The sequence below is a fragment of the Passer domesticus genome, chromosome 1, assembly GCF_036417665.1.
Source record: "Passer domesticus isolate bPasDom1 chromosome 1, bPasDom1.hap1, whole genome shotgun sequence".
NCBI classification, from domain to species: Eukaryota; Metazoa; Chordata; class Aves; order Passeriformes; family Passeridae; genus Passer; species Passer domesticus.
Window position 1 is genome coordinate 3,869,473 of NC_087474.1, and position 27,628 is coordinate 3,897,100.

General features: G+C 46.2%; 1 protein-coding gene across 6 annotated transcripts in view; it reads right to left on the reverse strand.

Moving 5' to 3' along the window:
* The window catches only part of LOC135302560 (mitogen-activated protein kinase kinase kinase 3-like), a 76,739-nt gene that overhangs the window by 33,699 nt on the left and 15,412 nt on the right, over positions 1–27,628 (reverse strand). For 4 of the 6 annotated variants that reach the window (XM_064423421.1, XM_064423175.1, XM_064423260.1 and 1 more), the window contains 2 exons: positions 21,271–21,350; positions 8,172–8,281 (listed from right to left, as the gene is read on the reverse strand). In XM_064423421.1, coding sequence (XP_064279491.1) covers positions 8,172–8,281; positions 21,271–21,274 — 114 coding nt within the window. In that variant the 5' untranslated portion in view covers positions 21,275–21,350. Of the gene's footprint in view, positions 1–8,171; positions 8,282–8,812; positions 8,948–21,270; positions 21,351–27,628 lie in introns of those variants that run through there. The other 2 variants (XM_064423488.1, XM_064423556.1) reach the window with 2 other exon arrangements.

Consider the following 27,628-nt stretch of genomic DNA (forward strand, 5'->3'; position numbering starts at 1 on the left):
ACACACAAAGTTTGGACAGTCGCCAGATTCATTTCCAGAACCAGGCCCAACTTGTAAAAATATCAGATTAATTCTAAACCAGTCCAAAATTCCAAATGAGAAGAGATGACCATAACCAACCTAGTGCTGAAGGTTCAAATCATTCTGGAGAGACAGGCAAATCAGGTGGTATTGCCACCTTGGGCTATCTGTGCTGGAAAAGAAATTATACAGGCTCTTTCATGCCAATTTTTATTTGTATGTGCCTCTCTGAACAGGCCTGGCTGGTTTATTCCTCCTGGAGGCTGGCAATAAATTGGCCAATCTGGGTTCACTGACTAGAACACCACAAAACCTTTCTCTAAAGAAAGAGAGAGGAAAAAAAATATCAGGACAAGGAACTTTCAAGGTTTCTCCTTACAAAGAGCAGGACGTGGAAGGGGAAGAGCTCACACAGCTCTGGCCTCACTGCAGGAAACCTTTCAAAACACAGGTTTCACTTTCAGCACAGCCCCAAACACTGCGCTGAGCTGGGATGCAGCACACGCTGCCTGGTCGTGCTGAACAGCACAAATTTCACAGACAAACAAGTTTTGAAAAACAGCTTGTGGCTGGAAAATGTCAGAACACTTGTCTAAAGCTCCAGAGAGAGAAGAAAATGAAAAAAAATGAGCCACGACCCTGCTGCATCCTTTTCTTCTACATCAACAACAAGGCTGATGTGCCGTGGCCTGGTGCCAGCAGAAGGACGCCAGCTGCCCCACACTGCTCTGCTTCTGAGCAGAGCTACAAACACATTGGCTGCAACAGGGAAATGAAAACCCACTTCATTTCTTAATTAGATAACATTTTTCTTCAATATAAAACACACTAACCTCTTGCCTCCCTCCAAGAAACCAAGACCTTTAGCTCGCAAGCATTTGGAAGAGGGATAAATTCATATTTATCAGTCTGAGAAGTTGATTACAGTTTAATTTTTCAGGCTTCCCTTGGCTTGCTCATGTTTTTGACCTACAGCTCAAGCTGAATTCATCACTGCTATCAGCATAAAATACTTTTCCCCTTCTTTAAAAAAAAAAAAAGAGTGGGCAGTGCCCAAAGTACTAGGAAATCTCAGGGGATGCAAAGCACTTCCTAAACGCTGGAGCAGGCTGTGATTTTTTACACCCATGGAAGTCTGGTTTGCAGTAACTGGTTTAAGATTACACAGGGAGCCTGGGGCACTGCCAAGTGCTGGAGCAGAACCTCGTGTGAGTCTGCACCCAGCACCTCAAATGAACAATCAGGGGGAATGCAGGACCAGCACCTCCTCCACCAGGAACCCAACACAGCGTGCAAATGTTGAGGTGGAAGAGGTGTGGGTGGTGGAAGCTGTTGGGTCCTACCCACTTTTGCAATTTTGTGAGGAATGTGACTCCCCCTTGCACAACCCAGGTTGAACTATTCACTGACCCTGCCATCAGGTGTCACATGAGGTCAAGGGCAGCCCTGTTCTTCAATCAAGAGGCCCTTAGTGGGTGGAGAACAAGCTGAGACATCCAAAGGCTTGTGTTAAATACAGTGCAGGAGAGGGGTGAGGACAGCCACAGGCACCAGCCTTAAACCCTGAGCTCTGGCAGACCATTTAAACAATATTTTCATCAGCACTGTGAGAGCTCAGGCAGGAGATGGAGCAAGCAAAGGAAACTGAGGCATGAAGGCAGGAGAGGTTTTGGCTAAGGGTATGCAGAGAAAGCCTAGACTGGGGAGGAGAAGGCTCCATGGAGACCTTCTTGCAACATTTCAATATAAAAAAGGGGCTTTATAAGATGGAGAGACTGGAGACTGCTGTAGTGACTGGAGGAGAGCAACAGTTTTCAACAGCAAGAGGCTAGATTGAGGCTGGATGTAAGGAAGACATTTTCTACCACTGGGTTGCTGAGACACTGGAACAGGTTGCCCAGAAAAGCTGTGGATGCTCCATCCCTGGACATTTTCAAGGCCAGGACTGAGCAACATGGTCCAGTGACATGTCCCTGCCCACAGCAGACACTCTGGCCTTTAAAACCCTTCCCAGCTCAAACCATTCTGTGGTTCATTCTCTGAAGCAGCAGAGTGGTAGGAAGAAGCACAGAATGAAGGAGTTTGGCCTCCTGGGCTGTGAGCATGAGCAGTTTTCCCTCTCCGTGCGCGTTTCCGCGCGGGGCGCGGAGGAGCCCACGGCGCGGCTGGCGCCTGCAGACCCCGCTGCGACACAAACAAAACCAGCGACAGCCCTGACAGGAAATACCACAGTCATTCCCTTCGTTTCTACAATAATTTCTTCTCCAAAATACTTGTGCTGGCATTTCCTCCAGCCCTGCAAACAAACGGTATTTTACTCCTTCTTGCCATATTCCTCCGAAAGGAAAAAGCAAAGCCGCTGCTGCGGCCACAAACCCATCACCATCCTTCCAGGCTTTCCTTGAGGTATTTTTGGCTCTTTCCTCAAAAATCCAGATTTCACAGAGAAAAGACCACAACTTCCAAGCTTCAGAGACAGAATTCAGATGGGAATCTGGGGAGAAAGGGGGGAAACTGCTTTTGCCTTTTGGCTGGGGTCCATGTACCCCAGCAGGCTTGGCCAAGCTTGGCCCTCAGAGCTGGAGCAACAGCCCTGTGTGCTGGTTTGGATTAAGGAAAACGTTGGAAAAAAAACAGAAAAAGTGTTTCCAAACGAGGTGAATCATGATCTTATACAGAGATCCCTGAAGAGCTGACTGCTGTTTGTAATAAAAGCACACACGGAGAGCAGGAAAACAAGCAGCTAGTCCTAAAATGGAAGCGGCTCTGGAGGAGCAGAAGATGCTGAGCACCCTCTCTGCTGAACAGCCAGGGGGTTGCTCAAATTGTGGTACAGATCCAAGCTGAGCCCGTGGAGAAGGCTGTCTAATGGCAGAGGCAGGCAGGGAGTCTCTTACTTCTGTAGTATACTTTTTCCTTTGTCTTGATAAACACTCTTCCCCTATTATTGTTGATTTAAGCTTTCACTCTCCTTACCTTCTTTTGGGTACCACCATACATTTTTTTGATGTAATCCATTTTAAAATGTCTAGGGGACCTAAACTGATACCATCCCATGGCCAAATCTCACTTAAGCATGTCCCCCTGCACACCCAACAACCAGTCAGATTAAATTCTGCCCTGCACCTCCAAGCCTGTCTGTGTCACTGAAAAAACTAAAGCTGCCACTGGGGAAAATCCCAGACTAGCACAAATTCAAAGATTTCCCCTGTCATGTCTTTTCCTCCTCCTAAACTCCACTGCCATCAGAAACAGTGCTCTGTCCAGACCCCACTTCTGTGGCTTGCTTTAGCCCTGCTCCTGTCAAACCTAACCAGAGGACAGCTTTTCCCATGCTGAGACATCACAAGGATGGGGCCTTTAGGGCACTTCTTCCACCCAAATCCACAGCTGCCTCACAAACCAACTGGGACAAAGCCTCTGACTTCAGCATTAACCCTTCTGTGGTCAAGAAAGACAGGAAAAATCATCACGAGGGGCCTCCTATTCCCCTTGGTGCTGCTCATTCCAGCCTTGCTCATATCCACCCACAAGACCTCGGGCACTTATTTTGCCTCAGTTTCCCCCCTGGGTAACACAGGGGCAGTGAAATACACCCACTTTTGCACGCCACAGGGTAATCAGAGGGTTTGATTTCACTTCCCTCATTTTCTACTCTCTGGATTAGGAAACAACGAGAAAACCCCGCGGAGCCGCGCTCGAGTCACTCCCTTCGCACAAAGCCGCAAAGCGGTGGGATTCCTCCTCAACTCCTGGCTCTGGCTGAGAGGAATCAGCACCACAGGGCCAGGCTGAGGGGACTCCTACACTTCCCCAAGGTGCAGGTCGTTTGCATCAGCCCTGTGCTCGCCCCTGCCCTCAGCAGCGGGACGTTCCTTGCGCGCCAGACAGCTGGAGCGCGGCCCCAGACCGCAAGAGGAGATGACTAACGCACGTCACTGGGAATTATCTGCACAGAACCCCCACGCACGCCGGGTTATTCAGCAACCAGACAGAAAGCAGTTTGTCTGGCACTGCCCCTTTATCATTGCAGGGGCAGAAGGCACAATATATCCCAGTCCCTCCGGATCTTTGCAGCTTTTTTTCCCCTCTAAAAGCACCTGCGCAGCTCAGAGGACAGCGCAAAGATGATGTCTAGAAGGTTCACTGCTGCCTGTTGCAGACATTTCTGTTTCAGACAGCACTAGAAATCACAGGCTTCAAAATGTTTATCTAAAACCACCCACCTGGCAGGGAAGAGCTTTTTTTCAGCTGGATTTCTCACTGGTATCACCCTCTTTGCACCCAAGTCAGCTCCACATCCAGACATGGGAAAGCCTCTTAAATCCTTAGGACTCCCCTGCCTCTGCCATCTCCAGCCAAGGCTTTCCCAGTCAGTGATTTTCCCCCCTTGTTTCTGCTCCCCAGGTGGGGAAATCCCTGCAGATCCCCTCATAGAGACTCCCATCTTCCCCCATCCACACCATATCCTCCAGGTGATAAAGCCAAACACCTTTTCAGGCTGCTCAAAGACCCACAGAGAGCCCTACAAAATGAGCTGTATTTTACTGGAGTTATGAGCAAGCCTTGTCTCGCACCCAGCTTGCCGAAGGGAACGGTCCACAGGTAATTTACTAAAAGAACAACTTTCAGGGCTGACATTTGATGTACATGGAGAAACATTTCCTACCAACATTTAATTGCCGTGGGAGAATTTGCCATGGTGATTAAGGTGGCAGAGGAGCTGCTGGCTGTCATTGGCTGTGACAGAGGCCCACTGACAAGCAGCTTCATACTGCCAGTTGCCAAGTGCTATTTATAGAAATGAATGGATGTGAACATAAATAGATCCAAAATAAATGCTAATTTAATTGCTCTTTTCTCCCTCCATCCTTTTGTTCAGGATTTCCTAATTATTCGGGGTTTCCCTTCTTATTCCACTCATCTTTTTCCTTAATAACACAACACAAATCTTCATTCTCCTGTTTCCTTCTTCCCCTCTTCAGGGACATTTCTATGAACAAACTCCCTTGTTCAGTCCAAGAGATAGCCTGAAAGGGCTCCTTCCAGCCATGCCAGAGGATGCACAAGGAATAACAGAGTGATTAAAGGAGAAACAGAGGAATACAAGTGCAGAAGCTGCACTAGGAATAATGTCATAAGGATCCCTCTGTTCCCAAAGAACAGCTCTGTTTTACCTCACATGAGGAAAGAAAAGGGTGTCCATGGCTGTCCTTATAATTCCCACAAGGTAGAGAGGCAGGACAAGGTAGTGGCTGCCACACCTGACCAGGACTCAGGGGATTCCAGCTCAGCCATCACAGCTGCTGCCAGCTGCCTGGGCAATTCAAGGGAGGAAAATCAGCCATGCTGTCCTATTCTAATTTCCAGCCCGTTCTGCCACAAGGCATTGCACATCCAGGAACTCAGCCTTCACTCTGAACTCATTTGTGAGGGACGAAAACTAAGGAAATAAAGACTTTTATGAAATTTGCCAAAGGATGTTCATTTCTTAAGATGAACTGAAGCAAAACTATTGATATTTTGGGAAATAAATATTCTGGAGCGCACACAACCACAGGCTGTTTTCTTGTGTGGCCCAGGCCTATGAGGAATAAAATCTGGCAGGATTCAATTTTCAACTTGTGTCAAGAGAGCACTGAGGAAGCCCTCCAGGAGACAGGAATGAGATAGCACTTCAGTTGTGCTTCTCTGTGTACCAAAAACTGCTGCAAGCCACAGAGAACTGGCTAGCTAGCCAAGACATTCTTGTTGTGAACTCTGTCTTTCAGTGGAAATTTGGAACACTGACCAAAGGATTCCCATGCCTCAGAAAAAACATTTTTCCACAGAAAAAGAAATATTATTTTATTAATCTATTAACTGAACTCCCAAACCCAAGTAGTTCAATGTGAGCATGTTGCTGCAGGGCCTCATGAGAGGCCCCAACAATTAGATGACCAAGAGGACATTTTATCACCAAAATGGCCCTGTGCCTCATTCTCCCCACAGGAAGGGAACTGTGCAGGGCATCCTTCAGCCCAACTGACCAACATAATCACAGGATTAGGTAAACAATAGAAAGGGAAAACCAAATACCAAAGGAACAACAAATCACAGCATAACAACTGCACTTCCAAAGCAATCTCTACCCCACATCAATTTCTGTCCTAAAAAACAAGGGGAAAAAAAGAAACCTAAAATGACCCAAACAAGCTGATTAAAGTGAGCTACAAACACGAACCAAGTTCCCACTAGTTCCACCTCCTCTGGCCGCTCCCCACCTCCCGCCGTGCCGCGAGCCAGACGTGTTCCAGCCTGTCCAATTTAGTGAGGCAACAATTCAACATCCTCCAACGCCCTTCATCTCCTGGGACCTGCTGGTCTGACCCCTCAGCTCCGGATGTGTGAGGAGAGCAGGATCCTCACCATCCACATCTCCTCCATCAGGGAGCTCTGAGCAACGCTGAGCATGCAGCTCCACTTGTGGATAAAAAGAAAAAGCATGAAGGAGGAAGTGTTTTTCCAAGTATCAGTGCTCTAATAAGAAGGAAATTTTGATTCCTATATAATACAATCCTATAATAAAATTAAACACAACTGGCAGCCAACTATTCTAAAGCTGATACCTCCATGGGTGACTTACAAATGAAGATGCAGAATGGATGGGCTGTGGGTGTGAATTTGATTCCTAGAGGCCAACTTTATGCAGATAAGAATTCAATCAATGAAAACTACAATTTACCTTATTTTCAACTAATTATGTGGTTAACTGTGTATGTGCTACATTAACAGCCCAGGCCTCAAAAACAACAGCAGGGATTTTCCCCCATCGTGCAAAACAAATGTTTTAAGAAGAGCCTGGAAAGCTTTGCTACCCTGAAAGCAACTGGAGCTGGCTCCACACGGTCCCCACCCATCACTGCGCACAAGATGCTGCCCCTGCAGCCACCCAAAGCTGCTCTGGGTTTTCTGCTTCTCCTGCAGCTGCAGGGAGCCAGCCCTGAGTTTCTCTGGTCAGTTCTGTAAACATCTTGGACTTTTTTCAGCATGAGCTGAACACAAACCCAGTGATTCAACTTGGCCAGCTGCTACCGCCGGGCCGCACTTTGAAACCAGACGCGCGCACGTGTTTTCGTCTGCATGTGGCTGGGAAGTCCTCAGGGATTCGGGAAGGGATTTTTCCTCTCTGCACCCAGACTTCTTTGTTTGTAGCACAAGTGACATTAAAAAAATGCATGACGACAGTAAATGACAATTTGTTTTCTCCCTTGCTAGGCATCCAGCAGTTGCAGGGTTGACTGCAAACTCATTCTAAAGCACAGCACTAGAGGTAGAATTCCACGTGGATTTGCTGCCTTGCTTCTCCAGCAACTTCCCAGTTGTCCCAATCTTTTTCTCCCTTTTTCCCTCGCTATTTTGACAACTGAATTCTTTCTTCACAACTTTCATGTTCCCATATTATTTGCTCCATAGACAAACATGCTATTAAATCCACTTCAGCTATTGTATCAATGTCAGCAAATAATTTCTGACATTGCTCAAGGGACAATGTTTTTTGCTCACCAAAACAACTCTGAATGTGCAACAGGGCCAAAACGTTTGGGTTTAAGAACATAAAGATAAACAGCAGTAATTCATAATTAAACACTTTATATAAGAATGACATGATTCCTCCCCAAAGAGCCTGGGTGTCTACAGCTCAGAATTGGCAGTCTGTCATTCAAATATCTGAAGCAAAATGTGCACATAATAAATATTGTATTTCATTAATGCTGTCAATAGAAAACAATTGACTTGTCCAAGTCCTAAAGCTGCACAGCCTGAAACAAGTTCTGCTACTTTCAGACCAAAACAACACTTAGAAGTGCCTTGAGGTGAGACTCAAGATTTAAACCCAGTTTCAGGCCCTGTTGTTATATTTGTGAATAATTTGGGGCATTACCCTTCCCTGCTCCTCAGTGATATAGTGATGCCTGTAACTTCCTTTCAGCTCTTCAAAAAGAGGTCATAAACCTCCTAGCTTGGTGAAATGATGATATTTCTGATGTGCTGAGCAGTTGTTAACTTCAGTTCTAAGATTTAAGCTCTGCTCTGCCAGCATGGCAAGCACCATGCCCACCTCTGTGGCCTGCTGGACTTTGGGGTGGCCTGAGGAAGCAATGCCATACCTGTTTGTTGGAGTGGACACTGTTTTTATTCCTGTTGTTGTCCAGCAGCCCCCCACACTTGCCCAACGCTGCCAAATCCTTCATAATAGAGTTCAGAGCTTCTTCTTCATCTGCAAGAAAAGAAGAGACAACTGAAGTGTGGAAAGCAACCCTGCCCACGGATGTGCAGAGTGAAAATACAGCGCTGCAAATATAAACTTTCAACACAAATGGATCAGAAGACACAATGGCAAGCCTCCTGTTAAGAGAGGCATTCCAAGACCACACCACAGTCTCTCCCAGCCCAGTCTGTCCTGAAAACACAGGTTCCTTCATTACAGGTGAGACAGATAATGAGATCTCGTTATCCCCACCTGAAAGAGCCTGCAAGAAAGCTGCAGGAGGACTCTTGACAAGGACAGGATGCCAGAAAATGCCATTAAAATTAAAAAGGGCAGGTTTAGATTAGATATCAGAAAGAAGTTTTCCTCTGTGAGGGTGGTGAGGCCTTGGCACAGCTTCCCACAGAAGTTGTGGCTGTCCCATCCCTGGAAATGTACAAGGCCAGGTTGGATGGGGCTTGGAGTAACCTGAGCTAGGGAAAAAAGGTGTCCTTGTCTTTCCTCCCTCTCCATTAAAGGTGCTCAAGAGCCACGACTGACCTGCAAAACCAGAAGCAGTGAGAAACCAGGGGAGAGGACAAGGAATCCATGAGAAAAGAGAACAACTCAGCAGTGCTGGAGAGAAGACACAGAGAGCCCTCGTGGGAGTTCTGATTTCTGCAGTAGCAGGAGAACTATGAGGGACCACTGGCTCTGAAACCAACCTCCTCTTGTTCAACACTTCAGCATCTGTGGTTATGGGCTCTTGAAGCAGCTATGAAGTGTGAAAGGCAAAACACCAACCACAAGAAGCAAGAACCCTGTCAAGGCCTAGGGCAGGGCACACTGTCAGGAGGGTGTGAAAATCCACTGCACACTCCATGCTCGTGACACAGGCAGGGCAAATGTCAGGCACATGCAGCTCTTACTGCAAAAAATACAAATACAGCTACAAATCTCGTCTAAAAATGAGTGTCTCCAGTGACAGAACCACCCCTACGCCAGGCCAGCCTGCTGATTTAACTCAAAGTCCACAAATATGTGAAAAATGACCAAAACCATATGAAATCAGACAGGAATGGACCCAAATACTGAGGATCTTTCCCCAGGGAGGTGCATGTCCTGGATCCTCATGCACAGACAGAACACCATCTCCTCTTGTTCTGCTCCTCCTGCTGGGTTCTATGAGCAATGAAGCTACAAAAAAACCCAGATATGTGAGAAAAACATTTCTTGTGCATGCTCTGCTCCCAGAGTGTATTAAAGAAATAAGGGGAAAAACTCAGGGAAAATGTTTAAAATCCAGTCTCACGTTTCAGAGCTCAGAAATGAGCTTCAATGCCTACATCAAACTCTTAGGAAAAAAACTACATTTTCCTGTAGGCAATGTGTGTATACACATTTAATATATAAATATATATCTTTACATCAATATTAAAAATATAACTGATAAAATAATAAAATTCATGCATAAGTACATTAAAATATAATCCCTTTTGCCTCCTACATTTCCCTATTTATAAAAGCACAGGTATGTTTTTCCAGAGGGGTGGCAGGGAGTACAACCTGAAGTGCTACAGGAAAAACTGAAGAAAAGATAATTTTCAGTTCAAGTTCAGGGGGAACAAACAAAAAAACCCCAGCAAACCAACAGTAAAAAATAAACACATCAACAATGTCCCCAAAGTTTGGGTTTGTTGTTGCTGTTGGTTTGTTTTGTTTTGTTTTTTTTTTTTTTTTAAGCACCTCTGGGACAAGCATAGTTTTCCACACAGATTTTGTAGTAGGAAAATACCCAACACAAAAAAAAAAACCAAAAAAAAACCAAAAAGCTTTTTTTTTTTGTGGAGGGGGAAGGGAACAGGGGGAGGGATGAGCTGAAAGAAACCCACAAAAACAAAACCCCCTTACACCACCCTCTAGGAATTTTCCACCAAAGCTTTAATCTCTACAGTGCCCCTCACCCTTTTTTTTTTTTTTCCAGCGAGTGACAACAAAAGTTTCCTGCACTGCCTGACACAAAACACAATCTGTAATGTCCTGGGCCAACAGGGCCAGCAGGCAGAGACAGAGTCAAACCACCCAATTCCCCACCCCTCTCCCACCTCCAAACCTCCCTGGCACCATCTTCCAGGAGAGGAATCCCTGGTTAACCCAGCAGTGCCCTGGTTCATATCACATTCTCTTCCTCCTCTATCTACACATCAATCTTGCCAAAACTTTTTTTGTAACAGACTTCTGAGTCCACCAAACAGGTTTAAAAATTCCTGGTGCTGCAAACCCAGCTCATGATAAGTCACATTGCTTAGGAAGTCAGGTTAAAAATCTCTGCCAGAAGTGACTTTTTTGCATCTCTCCAAACACAGCAGAATCCACTCACTTTCAGTAACTGCTTAAATTCACCTCGTGTCCAGAAATACCCGAACATCAACTGAATAGGCCTTAGAATAAGTGGTGTAAAACTGAGCTCCAGCTGTCCTGAATCAGGTACTGAAGAGAAAAAAAGGAAAGAGAAGCTATTTCTTGTATTTGACTGTCAAATCAGCATTTTCCTTCCTTTATCTACTAAAAAAACTGATGCAAAAGAGCACTCTGAAAAGCATCTGAGGATTTTTAATTACAAAATGAGTGTTAATTGTCAAAAAACTAAAATCCACATCCATGACATCACTGCTGCAAAATAAGATAAGAAAACTTCTTCCTATCCAAGCAGGAAAGGTTGTTTTCTGCTGCTGGAGGGTGAAAAAAAAACTTAAGCACAAGCAGAAATACAATATTTCCTTCAACTAATATATTTCTATGTGCTTAAGTATTTTCCAGCTGCTTTTAACAGTGTGTTTTTACTCCAAGAGAGCTGTGATTTCTGGGAGGCAATGACCAAAGCCTCAACTGTTCAAAACAAAACCCCCCACACCAGGCTCTGAGGCAACTTCTGAGCAGCAGTAGAATTTGCATCATCTCTTGCAAAACCGACACTTCCCAGTCCTCTCCGGGACAGCTCTGCACAGGCACTGATCCTTTCCAGACTGAACCTCTTGCCCATCCTAATTACTGCTCCTGGGGTCTCCCAGCTGACTCCCAAGAAGGGTGGAGGACTTCGTTCCATGGAAAGACGCAGCCAGCTCAGCCAGTGCAGTCAAAAATTCAAACAAGCCCTGAAGTGAACAGGATAATTAAATCCAAATGCCACTCCCAAGCCTTTCCAGCAAAAGGGGTGTCACAGGCTGCTCCTTCTCTGTTTGGCTGGGTTTGAGTCAGGAGAGGGCCAAGGATGGATGGCTCTCCCAGGGACAAAATGCCAATTGTCAGGAATCCCGTGCCCAAGGGACAGGAGAAATCCTGTTCTCCTGATCCAGCCCTGGCAGGACCCAAATATTCTTCAGCCTTGTGAGAAGGCAGCATTGAGGCTGCACAGCAAACACCTCCCCAGGCTCTGCCATGGCTCCAGAACAAAACATCTGTGAGTTGCACAACACTGATGAAGTATCCTTGGAGCTCTATGGACTTGGGAGACTCCTGGAAATCTTTGTGCAACGTGAGCAGGTTCCTGCTCCTGAACAAGCTCCTGGCCCAGCTCCACTCTGGCATCGTTTTGCACAAATTCACTTAAGGTACTGTGGGCTGACAGGATGAATTGTACAACAAATCCCACTTGATCTCCAACACAACATGAAAACAGGATTATTTCTACCATGGAAGATCAGGACAGAGAAAAGCTGATTACAGAGACAGCAAAGATGAAACATAAAAATAAATTGTGTTTAGTACTGTCCCTCTGTGCCCAATGTCTCTTCTTCCATCCTCAGGTTTCAGCTATTTCCCTTAATAGGAAACTCCTTTCTTCTCTACTTTCCACCAACACACTTAATTTTCTGCTTTTTAAATCAGCTTCCTGTGACCAAGCTTGTTTGATCACACTGCCAGCCCATCCAACCAAGGATCACTTCCAACCAAAAATAATAGATGTTTCAAAAGAGATTAATTTCCCAGGGGTTTGGGGGTGGGGGGAAATATCCACAGCCACACAGAAGAGAGGAACACACAGGAGCAGAAAGCCAAGAGCACTCCCAAGGAGCAGTGACCAGTGAAGCTCCAGTAGACAGGGTTTGTATTTTTATTAAAATACACTCATCCATTTTGGCAGGATCTTTTATCAAAACCAGAATGCCTCCTTCTCTCATCAGGTTTCGAGTTCTGCAAGATGTTAAGACTTGCAAGTCCCGGGCACTGCCAGTGTGAATCTGGTACTGACAGAACCAGAGCACACAGCCTCCAGCTGCACCAAGGGAAATACAGGCTGGATATTAGGAAAAAGTTTTATATAAAGAATGATAAAGTTTTGGAATGCTCTGCTCAGGGAGGTGGTGCAGTCCCCATCCCTGGGTGTGTTTAACAAAGCCTGGATGTGGCACTGGGTGCCAGGGTTGAGTTGAGCTGTTGGGGCTGGGTTGGACTCAATGATCTTGAAGGTCTCTTCCAACCCAGACATTCTGGGAATTCTGTGAATCTGGGGCATTTGGCTACTTGGCAAAATCAGCCAGGGAGTGACAGCAAAGAGGCAGCAGATGACACATCTCTCTGCCCTTCAGAGACACGTTTCCAGTGCTGCTACGTGGCCTCGGTTCCAGCCTGCGTGGGGGAGAGAGGAACCTGGACTTTCAGTCTTAGTACAGCAAGTTCACTGCTCAGAGAGATGAAAAAAAATTTGCAAAAGGGAGGAATAGAAAGCCTGAAGGTCAACACGGACCACCCAAAACAATTCAAGAGTCAGGAGAGAAAGCAAATGAAGAAGGGACAAAGGAATAATTTAGCTGTGTTCAGATGGTCTAGACACTGCTGTTATTGTTGGCTGCACTAATAGGTCATTGCTAAGAGGCAGTTTATGGTAGTTCCATGAAGCTGCTTCCTTCAACACTGAAATAAAATAAAAAAAAATTAAAAAGGCAGCAGCAGCTGGATGAAGCCCACAGGAAAGCCTGCAGGAGCAAAGCAGATCCTGTAAAACATGGTGAGCTCTGATTTGGGCCTCTCACACACACACACCAGGCAGAACCAGGGCTGGGAAGAGTGGGGGAAAAGCCCTGGGCGTTGCAGGAGGGAAGAACATTGTGAGTCATCCCTGGGCAAGGCTGGAGCATGCAGCCCCAGGGCCCTGCAGGCACTTGGATCCAGAGAAAAACCACAGATGTGACCACTGGTGGTCACTGAAGATCCCACTGTGCTTTTCACAGCTGTGGTGCTGATGGTGCATTTGCCTGCGTAAACTCCAGCAGCAGCACCCACCTCTCCAGAAGGTGATGCAGCCACTGGGGATGTCCCCAGGCACAGGGGAGAGCTCTGTGAAAGCTGAGAGGGGGATGAAGAGAGGCTGGGGAGCCACAAATAAAAACTGTCACCTCCAGTAAAAGCCCTTTCAGTGGGAAAGACTTTGAATATATAGTGACAAAAATACTGAAATGTAATAAAACCAGAGAAAATAAATATGGAGCCACATGATGACGACTCTGACAATGCTGAATTTGGTCAGAAGAGACATCAGCCTTTCATTTTTGCTGGTTTTTTTGAGAACACACAATTTTTGGATCAACTGTATACAACATTTATCACTTAGCAAAGGGACCCTGAAAGACAAGACTCACTCCCCTGGCATCACTTAGTTCCTGCAAAGGGCAGCCCCTGTCCTGATGGAATTCCAGCTACACTGTCAGAAAGGGACAGTAGGCTGGGTTTTATGTCTCATTTGATGGACAGAAATCAGAGACAGACAAAAGCCTTGCTCAAGACCACACGAGTCTGCAGCCAGAGCTAAACACATTAAAGGAGCTTAAATCCAGAGAGGACTTCACTTGATCTGGCCTTCCTGGCTGTATACAAAGGGCACAGCAACTCATTTAGCAGCCTCCACATCCCACATCCCAGCCTTGACCTGGAATCACACAGAACAGCCTCTTCAGTAAGCCTTAGCTGGAGAGCTCATGCCCTTGCTCCTCTTTGCAACAAACTTCTCAATTCCAGTTTGAGAATACAGCTGGCTTTGTATTCTGTTCATTAGACCTTTATAGCCCTGACCCCTCTATCAACAGACACTGCCCATCTTCTCCAGGTACTCACAGACTGTGATTTCATCTCCTTTTAACCCTTCTTCATTTAAGTAAATGGCAATACACAGCTTCTGCCACTAGACTGATACTTCATTCATTTCTGCAGCTCTTTCCAGGGGTTTTTTGTTTGGTTGGTTTTGTGTTTTTTTGTTATTTTGGGGTGGTTTTTTTGTTGTTGTTGTCCTTGCTGTTTTTATCAAGAGGAAATAGCAAAGAAGCACACAATGCTCAGTGGCCAAAGCACCTTTTCATGTCTGTTTGCTGTGTGAGCAGGAGCTAACAGCAAACCTGGCCCACGTGTTCCAGTGGAAGCCCACTCCTGTCAGAGCCCACTGCCCTCCCAGAAAATCAGTGTCACACCAGGCCAGGCCTTTCCTGGCCCAGGGAGCAGGACAGCACTCACCCATGGGAGAGCACACACCAAAGAACTTGCTTGTGAAGATAAATGCTGCCTTTTCTCCAAAAGCCAGGGGGGGAAAAAGCTTGGAGACAAAGCTTGGATACAAAGAGAAACCCAGGCCTGGCGTTTCTGCAGTACCTGCAAACACCATGAACAGGCAGGTGCAGCCACCAGCATCCAGGCCATGCACAAGACACCAGGGGAAAAGGTACCAAGCCAGCACAGACTAGAAGGGTCTTTTCTAAATTAAATGATTCTGATTTTTCTGATTCTGAATTTTAACAGAAGGGATCAATTAGTAACTAAATACCATCACTGACTGTCCCAGTCAATACTGGGAAGGAGCCCAGTGAGCCAGAGGCTCAAGAGCCTGACTTGGACTGTAACAAAAGCCTCCAAGCAAGCAAAGAAGAGACCCAGACACTCTGACAGGCAGCTACAAGTACTGTTGTGCAATTCACCCCCTTGGAAGGGCTGTCTGTGAATGATCTGTGGCAAGCAGAGTGCTGCCTGCACCCACCTAGTGAGATCCAGACAAACCTCCCCATAAATCCAACCCACACGCACAAAGCATTTTGCCACTGTCTGATAAAGAGAAGAATTATCCAATTTCCCTCCTCCAGAGCAGACAGCAGTGCAGCAGACACACCAGCAGAGCACGTTCCCTTTGCAAGTCAGCAAAAGCTGACCAGCAGCTGGATGCTGCTGCTGCTCTCCCTCCTGCAGCCCCACCCAAGGGATGCCAAGGTCACCCCTGGGCAGGGCTCAAGGGCAGGGCACAGCCCAGCAGGTCGGGCAGAGCAATTATGCAGGAGGAAGTCAGGAAAGACCCTCCTGACATGCTGGATTTCTTGGCAGGAGTTTGCTCACTGATGGCTTGAGCTCAGGACACACAGACTCGCGTAGAAAACCAGTGCTGTGATGTGCTGGGGGTTCTTGTAAGCATGTTTGTTCTTCTCAGAGAATTATGATGCTAAAGGGGGCACCAGGAAGAGGACATTATTAATTCTCAGCCTGGCAAATCAATGCTCAACTCTTGCTCTCCATAAATGACATTGGTTTGGATTTTTAATTTCGCTTCTGTGGCACCATCAGTAACTGCTTTGTGAAAAGAAACAAAACCAAACCCATCAGAGGCTTTGGACAGCTGCAAAGGTCCATCATACCAAGTGCCCAACAGCACATCTGTGGGTTTAGGGCACAGTTACACTATCCCCCACACCCCTTTTCTTGGGGTAACACTGAGTTCCTGCCTCCTCTTCCCCCTCTATCCATGCTAGCCCTCAGGTGATCCCTACAGCTACTGGAAAAATTGCATAGCTGAACTGGAGACTGTGTTTAGATCAAAAACAACCCTTCCTTTTACATCCCCTTGCAAAATGGTAGAGAAATCAGAGCTCAGGAATAGGCTTGGAGGGGAAGGTAAAAATCTGTTTTAAAAAAGCTAAACCAGTTCTTTTAAAAATTATAAATATGTATCACATTTATAACCAAATCAAAACACCAATAAGAGGACCCAAACGTCTCCAAAATACTCGTGCACACAAACAAGCAAACACCCCCAGTGTAATACAGACATGCTAAGGCTCCAGTCAATTAATGAGAGCATTGAGAAAACAGCAACAGAGACTAAACTGGCTCATAAATTCGTGTATTATGGCAGAACCCATTTCAGAGCCAGAGTGAGATCATGAAGAACTTCAGTGCCCTCCAAATTTCCCCAGGAAAAACCAAAAGCAAAGGCAAAGCTGCTGGGACTGCACCTCAGTTTAGGAAAGGTGAGAGAGATGCCCTTAAAGCTGAGTGATCAGTACCCCACAAACACCAAACCCAAAGCATTTGGGATCCAACTTTGATCACCCGTGGAAGTTTCAGTGGTTAGGCCACAAATCACAGCAGAAATTTCTCCTGACGAGCTGTGCCGTGGCACAGTGCCCATGCTCCCTCGCCCCAGAGGCTTACCAGGGACTTTTGCAATGGAAAAGGCCTTGGGATGCAGAAGGTGTTTGGTTTAGCTCAGCAGGGAGGGAAAGCAAGGTTACATCTGTGGTTCACCACAAGCCTCCAGTCCCAAAATAGCCACCCCTGACAGCGCCGCGCGCAGGAAAATTCCACAGGAGCAGAGCCACAGGCACAGCTTCTGCACACCCTGCTCCCCTCCACAGCCCATCACCACCACCAGCACCCTCTGCATCCCCACAGGCTTGGAGGGTCGTAAAGTCCAGCTAAGGAGCCAATTTTCCCCCAGGAAAGCATCCTGAGACTCGTTCTCCTTCCTTCTCTCAGCTCCTCACCTCCAGCAGCTCAGGAGCACAACCTGTGGAGGTGCAGCCACCTCAGAGCCTTCCCCCCTTCCTGGCTAGTGGGGCAAAGTCTGGGTTGGAATTGGGTGGCTTTTGGTGAGGGAAGATTTGCAGAGTTTGGGGAAGCAGCTGCTGCCCCTCGCACCCAGGCAGTGACCGGGATGCTGGAAGAGGAGACAGGATCTTTGAGCCCAGCCATAAACCCAACACTGCTCATGACAAACCCCCTGTTTCCCGTTGGCTTTTGTGAATTAAAGTCTAGGAGAGCTGCAAGCAGGGGCTAGAATCTTAAAAAGCAAAACTAACCACATTTAAGAAAATTTTTGCATGCCTGTATCTCTGCTACTCCTCACCACTTCAAGGTACCAGGTTTCTCATCCCACAAGAAACTTTCACAGCTTTTTTGCTAACTCTGCCCTTTGCTCCACAAACACTAATTTTCCTCTAATGGATTAACATAATTGAATTAAACTTGGGCCAATTATTCCAGCAGTTTCCCTGCTAAGCTTAAAATTTGCTCCTTCTGAAGAAGGGCTTATGTGCCTAAAAGGCAGCTTGTTTTTTTCCACCTCTATCATTTGGTCTAATAAAAGATATTACCTCTCCCCACAACCTGTACCTCTCTCTTGAGCACACTTGAAAGGAGAAAAATGTTTACCCAGCAAAGAAATGTAACTGGCAAGTTATTTCCCCTGACTGACTCTGATACCTTTGAAGGTTATTTGAGGGATCATAAAGAACTCCTTCTCCCTCCCAGCCCAGCAACTTCCAGTGCTCAAAGCCTCAGCCCAGAGCCCATGAATTCCTATTCTGTTGCTGCAGCAACAGCTGCAACATCCCAGATGTGATGCAGGTCCAACCCCACATTCCCCAGGTGCCCAGAGCACCCTAAATTTGATCCCTGGGTACAATGGGTGCAGTGCCAGGACAGGGAGAAGGAGACCATGGGCGCCTTTTAACTCAGACACCTCTCAAAAAGAACAAAACCTGAGCTAGAAAGCCTGATGATCTTATTATAATATAAAGTGCTGCAATCCAACATGAATAATTCTTCCTTGATAGCTCTCAGCGTACAAAGAGAAAGCTGAGGGCAATAAGGAAGTGAAGAGTGAAAGCATTGCCTGCTGAGGAATGAGGAAAACACAGCATGGGAGGGCTGAGACCTCCACGGGACAGGCTCTGCTCTGCCCCACCAGCTCTAGCAGTCCCCTCTGTTTCAGCAGCCCCCAAAAAACCCAACTGGGCTGAATGGCCATGCCAAGGCTGTTCAAACAAGCTCTCAGCAAGCTCCTGCCCTCTGCCAGCCCAGCCTGCAGTCACACACACTCTGTCAAGTCAATACTATAAACAATATCACTCTCCCATCTCCCACACCTCGGATGACCTTTCTGCTGAAGCAGAAGTCACACTCTGCCCAGCAAAGCACTGAAGACCTAAACCTTTGAGTTATGTGGATGTCCACTGAGCAGAACAGGTCAGCTTTCCTGGAGTTTTTATCATCACAGTCACACATGCACACACACAATATTTCATAACCACAACTGAGAACACTTAAATAATTTTTAAAACAAAAATAATAAAACTTGAGCAACAAACAAACCGGTGCTTTTTGTACCAAGTTCTGGAGGATTTTTAATATTACTTTTGCTGTGATGTCAGGTTTAAACACAGCAATTTTTAATACTTTTTGGGCAGGGTTTTTACACTGTGCTGCACTGAAGATGCAGACACCTTTAAAAGTGTCATAAGCACTCATTTGACCAAATTACAAAGAGTCTTGATGAGAGGTTGCAGATGGAAATGAACTATGAGATGAATAAAAAGACTCAATGCCAAGGACTTAGGCTGGTCCCAAGCTGGCAGATGCAGAGATATTGCCACAGCCCAGGGATACCACGGCTGCACAGGGCTGGTCCAAGCACTGCATGACACAGAGACGCCAGAAGTCCCCACTTCCCCCCTTGTGGTCTCCATGCAAGGTCGTGCAACTTCCCTAGAACATGTCTAGGAGTGAACAGTGCTGTGCTGAACTCTGAGACACTGAGCAGACTATAAATAGAATCCTGGAAAAAGGAAAAAAAAAAGGTAGACCTGGAACAGGCTGTCAGAGATCACCTCATCCAACACGTCTCCTCTGAAGGAAAGGAGGAAGGAAATTTCCAGAGGGAAATCAATGATGTGACTGCAAATTCCCTGCACTTCCATTGAAAATGCTCCCTCATCCCAAAGCACGGAGTAAACAAACACATACACAAGGAAGAGGGAGATAAGTTAAACTAATAAACCCTGAAAATTCAGTGTGAATTCCTGTGCATCAGCAAAGCTACTGCAGTGATTCTTTAACAGACAAACACCACGCAGGGACACTGCTGGGGACACACAGCTCCTCACCCATCTGATCCCACAGACTCAGGATCTCAGCTTGATCCCACCTGGACACATCCTGGCACATCTAACCCCACACAGGTGTGGGTGCTGCTGGTGATGAGCCACAGCAATGACACCTTGGCGAGGGGACATGCACAGTGTTCCTCCCACACACAAAATGCAAGCAGAACCCCAAACCTGCACAAGACAACCAAAAATTCCCCAAACCAGCCACAGTGCCTCTCTTCACTACAGAATTCCCATAATTAATGCTGCCCTGGTGCATCCATATTACATTTTCAGCTGGCAGGCTGAAGGCACCCTGGCCAGGCTCTATCAACCACTCTCTGTACGAGAAATCACAAAATTCACAATGCCCTGAGAACTGGGCTGGAGCCAGCAACTCCTTCCCTGCTGGTGCTCAGGGCAAGTCTGAGCTTTCCTTGTTAAAATAACCCACATTGCCTTGACAAAGCAGTGGCTTTTGCCTTCAAAGTGAAAATGTTTCTAAAAACTTTTGGGGTTAGTCACCAGGGATTTTAAACTGAAATTTGTCATTCTTTATATTGAAGAAGCAGATCTGGACTTTCTCTCCTCTTCCCTTCCCTTTTTTTTTTTAATCTAGTTTTAAGTTAGTTCTCTTCCCACAAAATCTCTCTTCTAGGTTAACAGAGAAAAGAGCAAAAACACACATAAAGCCAGGATGGAGTAAATACCACTCTTCTCCTTTCTCCACAGGGGAGAATAAACACTTAAGATGTGGCAGGGGCTTCACACTTTTCATTTTCTAAATTGAGACCACTACCAAACTCTGAATCACGTTTGTTCAAGGCTTTTTCTGTGTGTAGTTAGTGACAGGACAATGGGGATGACTTCAAACTGACAGAGGGAAGATTTACACTAGGTATTAACAAGAAATTCTTCCCTGTGAGGATGCTGAGACCTGGCACAGGGTGCCCAGAGCAGCTGTGGCTGCCCCTGGATCCCTGGAAGTGTCCAAAGCCAGGCTGGATGGGGCTTGGAGCAGCCTGGGACAGTGGGAGGTGTCCCTGCCATGGCAGGGGGTTGCAATGAGATGATCTTTTAGGTCCCTTCCAGCCCAAGCCATTCTGTGATTCTACACATCTGCAAGAACAAACCCTAAAGTTAACACATCTCTCCTTTTTTCTTCTTCTTCTTTAAAGCATCACTTCAGCCATCCCTGAAAAGTTTTGGGTGAACTCGTGTAAATGCTGCAAATGTGCAAGTGAAGTGCTTAGCCTGGACTCCTCCAAGATCTCTGCTCCTTTCTTGGGGTACCAGGCCAGGAAGCCATTTAAGCACTTCCAAGTGGTCCAAATTCCTGACAGAATGAATTTTCTTTAGGAGAAAGTTCTTATCTATTGAGATAAGACCAAAATAATTACGTACCCCCAGAACTATAAATAATTCCCACCTAATAAAGTTTCCATCTGCACCTCAGAGCATCTCATACACAACTATTCCAGCAGAAGAGGGAGAAGGTGGAAGTAATCCAGGTCACGCTTAGAAAAGCAATACATTCAAGCTTTGTTTGAAACAGAAAATTCCTTGGGAGAAGATCTACAGGGAATGAAGATGCTCTGCAGAGAAATACAAGGCACACTTGGGAAGAGACTCCACCTGGAACATGACCACCAGATCACACTCAGAATAAGAAGAAAATTTGTCCAATTTTGGCACCACTAAAATGCTAAACATAAATTGGAAATCAGTATAATAGTCAGAGCATCTTAGCAATTTCTCCCAGCCTGTTGTCACGTTTGGTAGTCCCAACCTCAAATTATGAGGCTGCAGAAAATTGATTCTCCAGAGGAATGCAGTTCTTACCCATCTTTCCATCTACATCAGGCCTCCATTCCACCGGTCCCAGACTCTTGTGCCTTATCCTCCTCTCTCAAGCATCCACCCTGTAATGAACATACACAGAGGTTACAGATTAATTTTTACATGACAACAGGGTCATGGACCACTCTTCCCAAAGCCTCTCCCCAGCATCACCTGGGAAAGAGGAAAACCTTATTTAGGGATGGAGACCAGGAGTCTGCCCTCCTCTGCACGCACCAAAGGTAACACACCACAAACCTGAGACCTTAATGGTTTTAAAATCTTGGAGTAAACGACTTGTACTTCCTCAAGAACAGAACATTTTAATTACATGATTTTTTTTATGTGCTTTTACATGATTAATGTAACCCTAAAGCAACAGCATCTTTAACACTTCAGATTCCACAGCATCCCTGTGGGATAACACTCACTTGGGGAACAGACTGACTGCAGGACATGCAAAAGCAGTCCTGAATCAAAGCACAAACCTAAATTTAGGCATTCCAAATGGCAACCAAGGTTCCCCAAGGCTGGACCAGCTTTCCTCTGACTGCCTGGGAAAAAAGCTGAGTGCAGGCAGCTCTCAGCAGCAGTGACTGCCCCATCCATCCCTCATGGGAGCTGTGTCCCCAGGAGCCCTCCCAGAGTCTCTGCTTTAAATCTGCCCCCAACACCAGCACAAAAGTGGGGTCAGTAATCTGCCATCCTGCATTCAGCCAAACTCCTGCACCCAGTAAGGTTTTTTGGGGTATTTTAGCCACCAAGAAACTAAAGCAGGCCTGAGCTGTCCTGCTCACTAATGAAAAGCCTCATTTTAGACTGAACAAAGGCAAAATCCACCTAAAGATGGGCACCTTTTAAAGGACACTGTGATAGAAGACAACATCAAATTCCACTTTAGCTGCCTGATAAGCCCTCAGATTTCTTGGTCATAAACCTGTGTGACAGCACAAGAAAAGGGAGAAACACCTCAAGAACTCGATCAGACTTGCACAGGGAGTGAGACATTCCTGCCCTGCAGCCACTGCAGGTTGCCCTGAAGTCAACGAGAGCCACGTGCTCCAGGACACTGACAGGGATCCTGGAGTGTTAAATATGGGGCACTGGTCAGAAATGGAAGCAAAAGGCACTTTGAGAAGCTCCTGACTTGGTCAAATCAATTCAAACACGACCACAAATCTGAAGAGGAGCAGGAATGGTCCCAAGCATGGATTAAAATTATTTTCTGCAGCTCTGGTGGCTCGGTGCTGGCGAGCACAGGGATATTTATCCAACCTATTTTGAGAGAGACGAGCAGGAAGGGAAGGTGATAAGAGAGCAGCAGAGGCAGAGACATCCAAGTGCCCCTGAGTTGCTCCCTCTCCTGCAGCTTCCTCCCAGGACAGCACCATCAACCCAGGGCCACCAGGAGCTCTGCTCTGTCCATTTCCAACACCAAGGAGGAGGCAAGGAAGTAACCAAACAGCTTGAATGGTGAAAAATCCTACCTTGAGAAAGAACTGGTCAATCTGTGCAACACTGAATCAACAGGGAGCAGAAAACCAGCAAGACAGCAGAGTGAAAATTCTATCTGATTATAACAAGAGCAGGAAACAGCCCAAACCTTCACTTTTGCTTTCAAAACTGCTGTGACACTTCCAGGAATTAAGCTGTGTGCATAATTTGCACTGAGGGCCACAGGCAGATAGCCTGGATCAACTGTAAATTCCTGGGACAGCCCAGGCTAACTCTCCTATCAGAGCAATAGATTTTTCTAATGTCTTCCTGGAGACATTCCAGACCTTTCCAAACCATATCTAGTCACAAAAACAAGCATCCACAGGAACTGTGCAAACGAGCCCTGGAAAAAACAGGTGACCTTTCCATCAGCAGAGCCCTCCCCTGTGCTGCTCTCCATCACCTCTGCCCCAGCCAGCCCCTGAGACCCCACTGCCCACCCTGGTGAGCAAACCAGCCCAGCACACAGGGCAGGAAACCTCCCCAGATACACAAGAGAAAGAAGGGTTTTCTGTTTTAGCAGAAAATGCTAAATGTCCTCAGTGCTGAGGACAGCCAGCCTTCAAACTGGCCTGCAAACACGGGTGATTTCCGTGGCTTCCCAAAAATACATACCAGCAGCTTCCTGTTCCAGAAGGACAAATTCCTGTTTCTAGTACAAATTCTGTCCTATTATTACGTCCCTTAAAAAACAGGGAGGGGGAACAAATAAGAGGGCAAAAAAAGGGAAAATCCTTTTCCTAGAGCTGCTGTTCCAAGCAGCTTCTCCAGGGAGATGAGCTCCCTGATCAGTGCTGGCAGTTTGGGACACAAAACTAGTGAGCACCTGAAACTGGGCTCCCACTGGCCACTGCACCCCTCCCAGAGCCCACAGAACTCTATAAATCTACTCAAATCCCCTGGGAAGCACCTGCCAAGCAGTGAGAGAGCTCAGCAAGGTGTTGGCTCCCAGGGCAATGTATTCCAGGCTTGTGTTGCGCATGCAAGAGACTCTGTCCACTCCAGTCTGCTCAGGGAACTGCTGGATGTTACTTCACCTGCAGGAAAGCCCAGTACAGATGCTCTGATCCAGGGGAAAGCAATAATTATATTACAATAATTGAATTACTATTATAATAACGGTATAGCAATAATTGAATTGTTATCACCATAATAATATAAAAATAATTGATTGTTTATCAGTTTTGATTTGCCTGAGCTGAACTTGGCAGACAGAGTGGCTCAAACTTCTTTACAGCTCCATGAGTGCAAGGTATGAGTATCTACATGAGAGATGTATGCAAGGTTATTAATCCACTTTGAAAATTAATCCCTGCTTTTCTTTTTTTCATCCCATACTCCTGGCTGGGAAGGGATTAAGCAAGACTGAGCTCAAGGGAGACAACAGTTCAGCCATGACATTCCTGTGCATCCATGACTCCTGCCTTTGTGGATCTAAATTACAGAAAGCAAAGCAGGGGAGGAGAGGATGGAGAGGTGTGATTTTCTCCTGGATGTAAGGGAAGACAAAGCAAAGGCACCAGGAGATTTACTGTGAGGAATTATGTAGGCTAGGAAAGCAGGAAGAGTGCAGCCCAGCACTGAGAGCTGGAGTCACCTGCAGGCTGCTATTGATAAATGGCATTTACAGTATCACCCACCCCAAAAAGGGTTGTTCTTACCCTGCAGAGGCTCAGCATCCCCCATAAAACACAGACTTCATGTCAGCATGTCTTGCCACTACTGCAGCACAAGCAAATAGAGCAAACAGCATCTCCCTCTGCAGTTTATCACCCTCACTCTTCCAGGGAAAGCAGCACCTACTCATTCCTGCCTGAGCACCACTTAGCACTTGGGTTTGGAAGTGTAGGGACACACCACTGTAAAAAAAAATATAATAAAAATAATAAGCCACAGTTGCCCCTGAAATAGGGCTCGGCTGGAAAGCTACTCAAAGTAGCATTGCTAAAATTGGGACTTTCCTTGTTTTTTCAAGCAGCAGGGAACATGTTGGGCTCAGAGAGTTTAACAAGCAAGAGTCAAGCGGAAAAAATCTCTCCTTTTTAAGAGTTGACCACATTAACTTTCAGCAAGTTTCCGGGAGTGCTGCCAGAGCACTGGAGTTTTGTATACTACGGAACTGTTAAAAATATTATTGTAAATGTTATTTTCAAAAAGCTTCAGAGGCCAGCGCTGGGGTAGTGTAAAAAACAACAGCAAAGCAAATGAGATTGTTTTAATGGTGAGAACACAAATGGATGTGTGCTGATAGCTCAGGCAGCCTGCAGGCTTGGCAAAGAGGGATTCAAAGGCAGAGGGGTTGGAATATTACAGGTTTTCTCTGGTCATCCCAACCTCATCCTTACAGTTTTCTCCAGACACTACAGAACCTTCAACCTGCTGTACTAAAACTGCCCTGGAACTTGGATCCATATTCTGGGATACACAAAACAGCTAAATTTTTGGTGCCAGTTCAGACACATAAGACCCTGCCCTTGTGGCATTTTCCACCCAGGTTATCCAAAGGATATACCATGCAAGGGAAGTGAAAAAATAGCAATTTAAGACTGTGCATCTCTGTAGATATAACACTTAGGGACATGGTTTAGTCATGGACTTGGCAGTTCTGGGTTAATGGTTTGACTCTGTGATGTTAAAAGTTCTTTTCCAGCCTAAATGATTCTCTGATCCCATGGTTATGAGCACACAGCTGGGATGGACTTTCTGCAGACGTGTGCAACCAGGTTTGCAGGTGTACCTCCCCAGAGAGCTCAAGTGACAAAGTTCATGAGCCAAGAAGAGGAGAATCAAACCTCCCCTGAGGTTTTATCCAGGCTGCTGAGCTGGAGGTGACAAGCACAGACCAGCAGAGCTCATGGAAGGAGCCAGCCCCTGCCCTGGGAACTACAGCCCATGAAACCCAACAAGGAATTCTGTATCAGCACCCATCAGCTGAGGCTTCTTCTCCCCAGTTTTTGGCCATGACACCCCAAAACTGCTTAAGAATCTCTCTCACAGCACCTGCTGCTGGGAGGAGAGATCTGTGTTCAAGAGCCATCGTGCTCAGTGGAGGATTCCTTCAGCCAGTGACCCAGCCAGGGCAGCTGCTTCTGCAGGAAAATCTCCTGAGCCATCCTGTTCCTCCTAGCACGACGTGTACTGAGAATAAGAGGTTTAGAACCTGCCTGAGTCCTGCTGTCAACATCCATGACAGCCCTTTAAAAAAGCCACCGAGATCTTAAAACAAATCCTCTTCTCAGAAATTACTTTTTGTAAACGAAATGTTCCAGAGAACACACTCCAGTGCTTTATCATAGAGAGGCTTGGGTAGGAAAGGATCTTCAAGATCTTCTAGTTCCATCCCTGCCATGGGCAGGGACACTTTCCACTATCCCAGGTTGCTCCAAGCCCTGCCCAGCCTGGCCTTGGACACTTCCAGGGATCCAGGGGCAGCCACAGCTGCTCTGGGCACCCTGTGCCAGGTCTCAGCATCCTCACAGGGAAGAATTTCTCCTAAGACCCAATTTAATCTCTCCTCCTTCAGTTTAAGACCATTCCCCCTTGTCCTATTACTCCATGTCCATGTAAGAAGTCCCTCTTAGCTCTCTTGTAGCCCCTTGAGGTACTGGTATTTTTTTTTCAGTCCCTTTTCTTGCTTTGCAGGAATATTCCTTTTACTAAAGCCAGTGCACTAATCAGTAATATAAAATGGCATATTAAACAGCTTTGATTTTCCATACAGATCTCAAACCTCTGGAACAATAAAACAAAGAAGCAAATCAGACAGGACTCTTCTATCAGCACAGGTCAGACACCACAGCCCCATCAGGTCAGAGTTAATCTATTTTACATGTAACAGACAGGTCAAGTAAACTGAGTGCCCACATGTTCCCCACCTCTTTGGGTTTTTATTTTTATCAGGGTCTGCACAGCACAGAATTGTCTCTACTGAACTCACATTTTTTACAGAGAAAGCACCACCCCCAGCATCTTGTGGAGATGAACCAATTTGCAGACACCCTGATTACACCCCAAAGCCCCCCTCAGTCCCACTGTGCCTAAATCCAAGTTTTCAAATTGGGCACTGAAGTGAGCAAGCCTAAAGGATCCTCACTTCTCCAGATGAAGCTGAGCCGGGATTATTTACACACACAGCCCTGCCTGTGAGGATGAAGATCTGCAGCTAGGGGAGAGCACTGTCCTGCATCATTTTCCCTTCCACAGGGCAAAATTCTATCCTCAGATAATTCTCTGTGCACTTATGAATCAGAGGGAAACCCTGGTGCCAGTTACACCTACAGAAACCCTCTGATGGCAATGAACATTCCCCTCTAAGTGAACACAGCAAAGGGAAGGTATTTATATACATATAAATTACAAAATATGAAATAATATAATATAAAATTGATAATAATATAAAAACCAATATATAATATAAAAACCAATGCAGAAGAATGTTATCATTCCTTCCTCCTGCAGGTTTTCATTGCTTTATTTTTGTCTTTCTTCTCAAATGACCAAAGATTTTGTGGGAGGGAAATTAAAGCAAAACCGTGTATGTGGAAAAGTGAAGCTTCAGGCCTCTTTCTTCCACGTGACTGGGAAGAACAGGAGGGAGAATGAACAGAAACCAAAAAGGAGGAATAGACAGTAAAGCTTTCAGGTGAAATAAGCCATCAGAAAAGTGTTTGTGTCAGAAAAAAAACTTTCCTGGGAAAAGCAATTGGGAGAAAATCACCTGGTATCAGAAACAAAGAGTCCCCATGAATGGAGCTTGACAGCAGAGAGCTGCAAAGCCAACGTTGTGCCATGGGGAACCTGGGCTGAGAGCTGGAATCTTTCCAGGGATGCCCAGCTCTCCATGAGGATAATGGCAGGCAGAAAC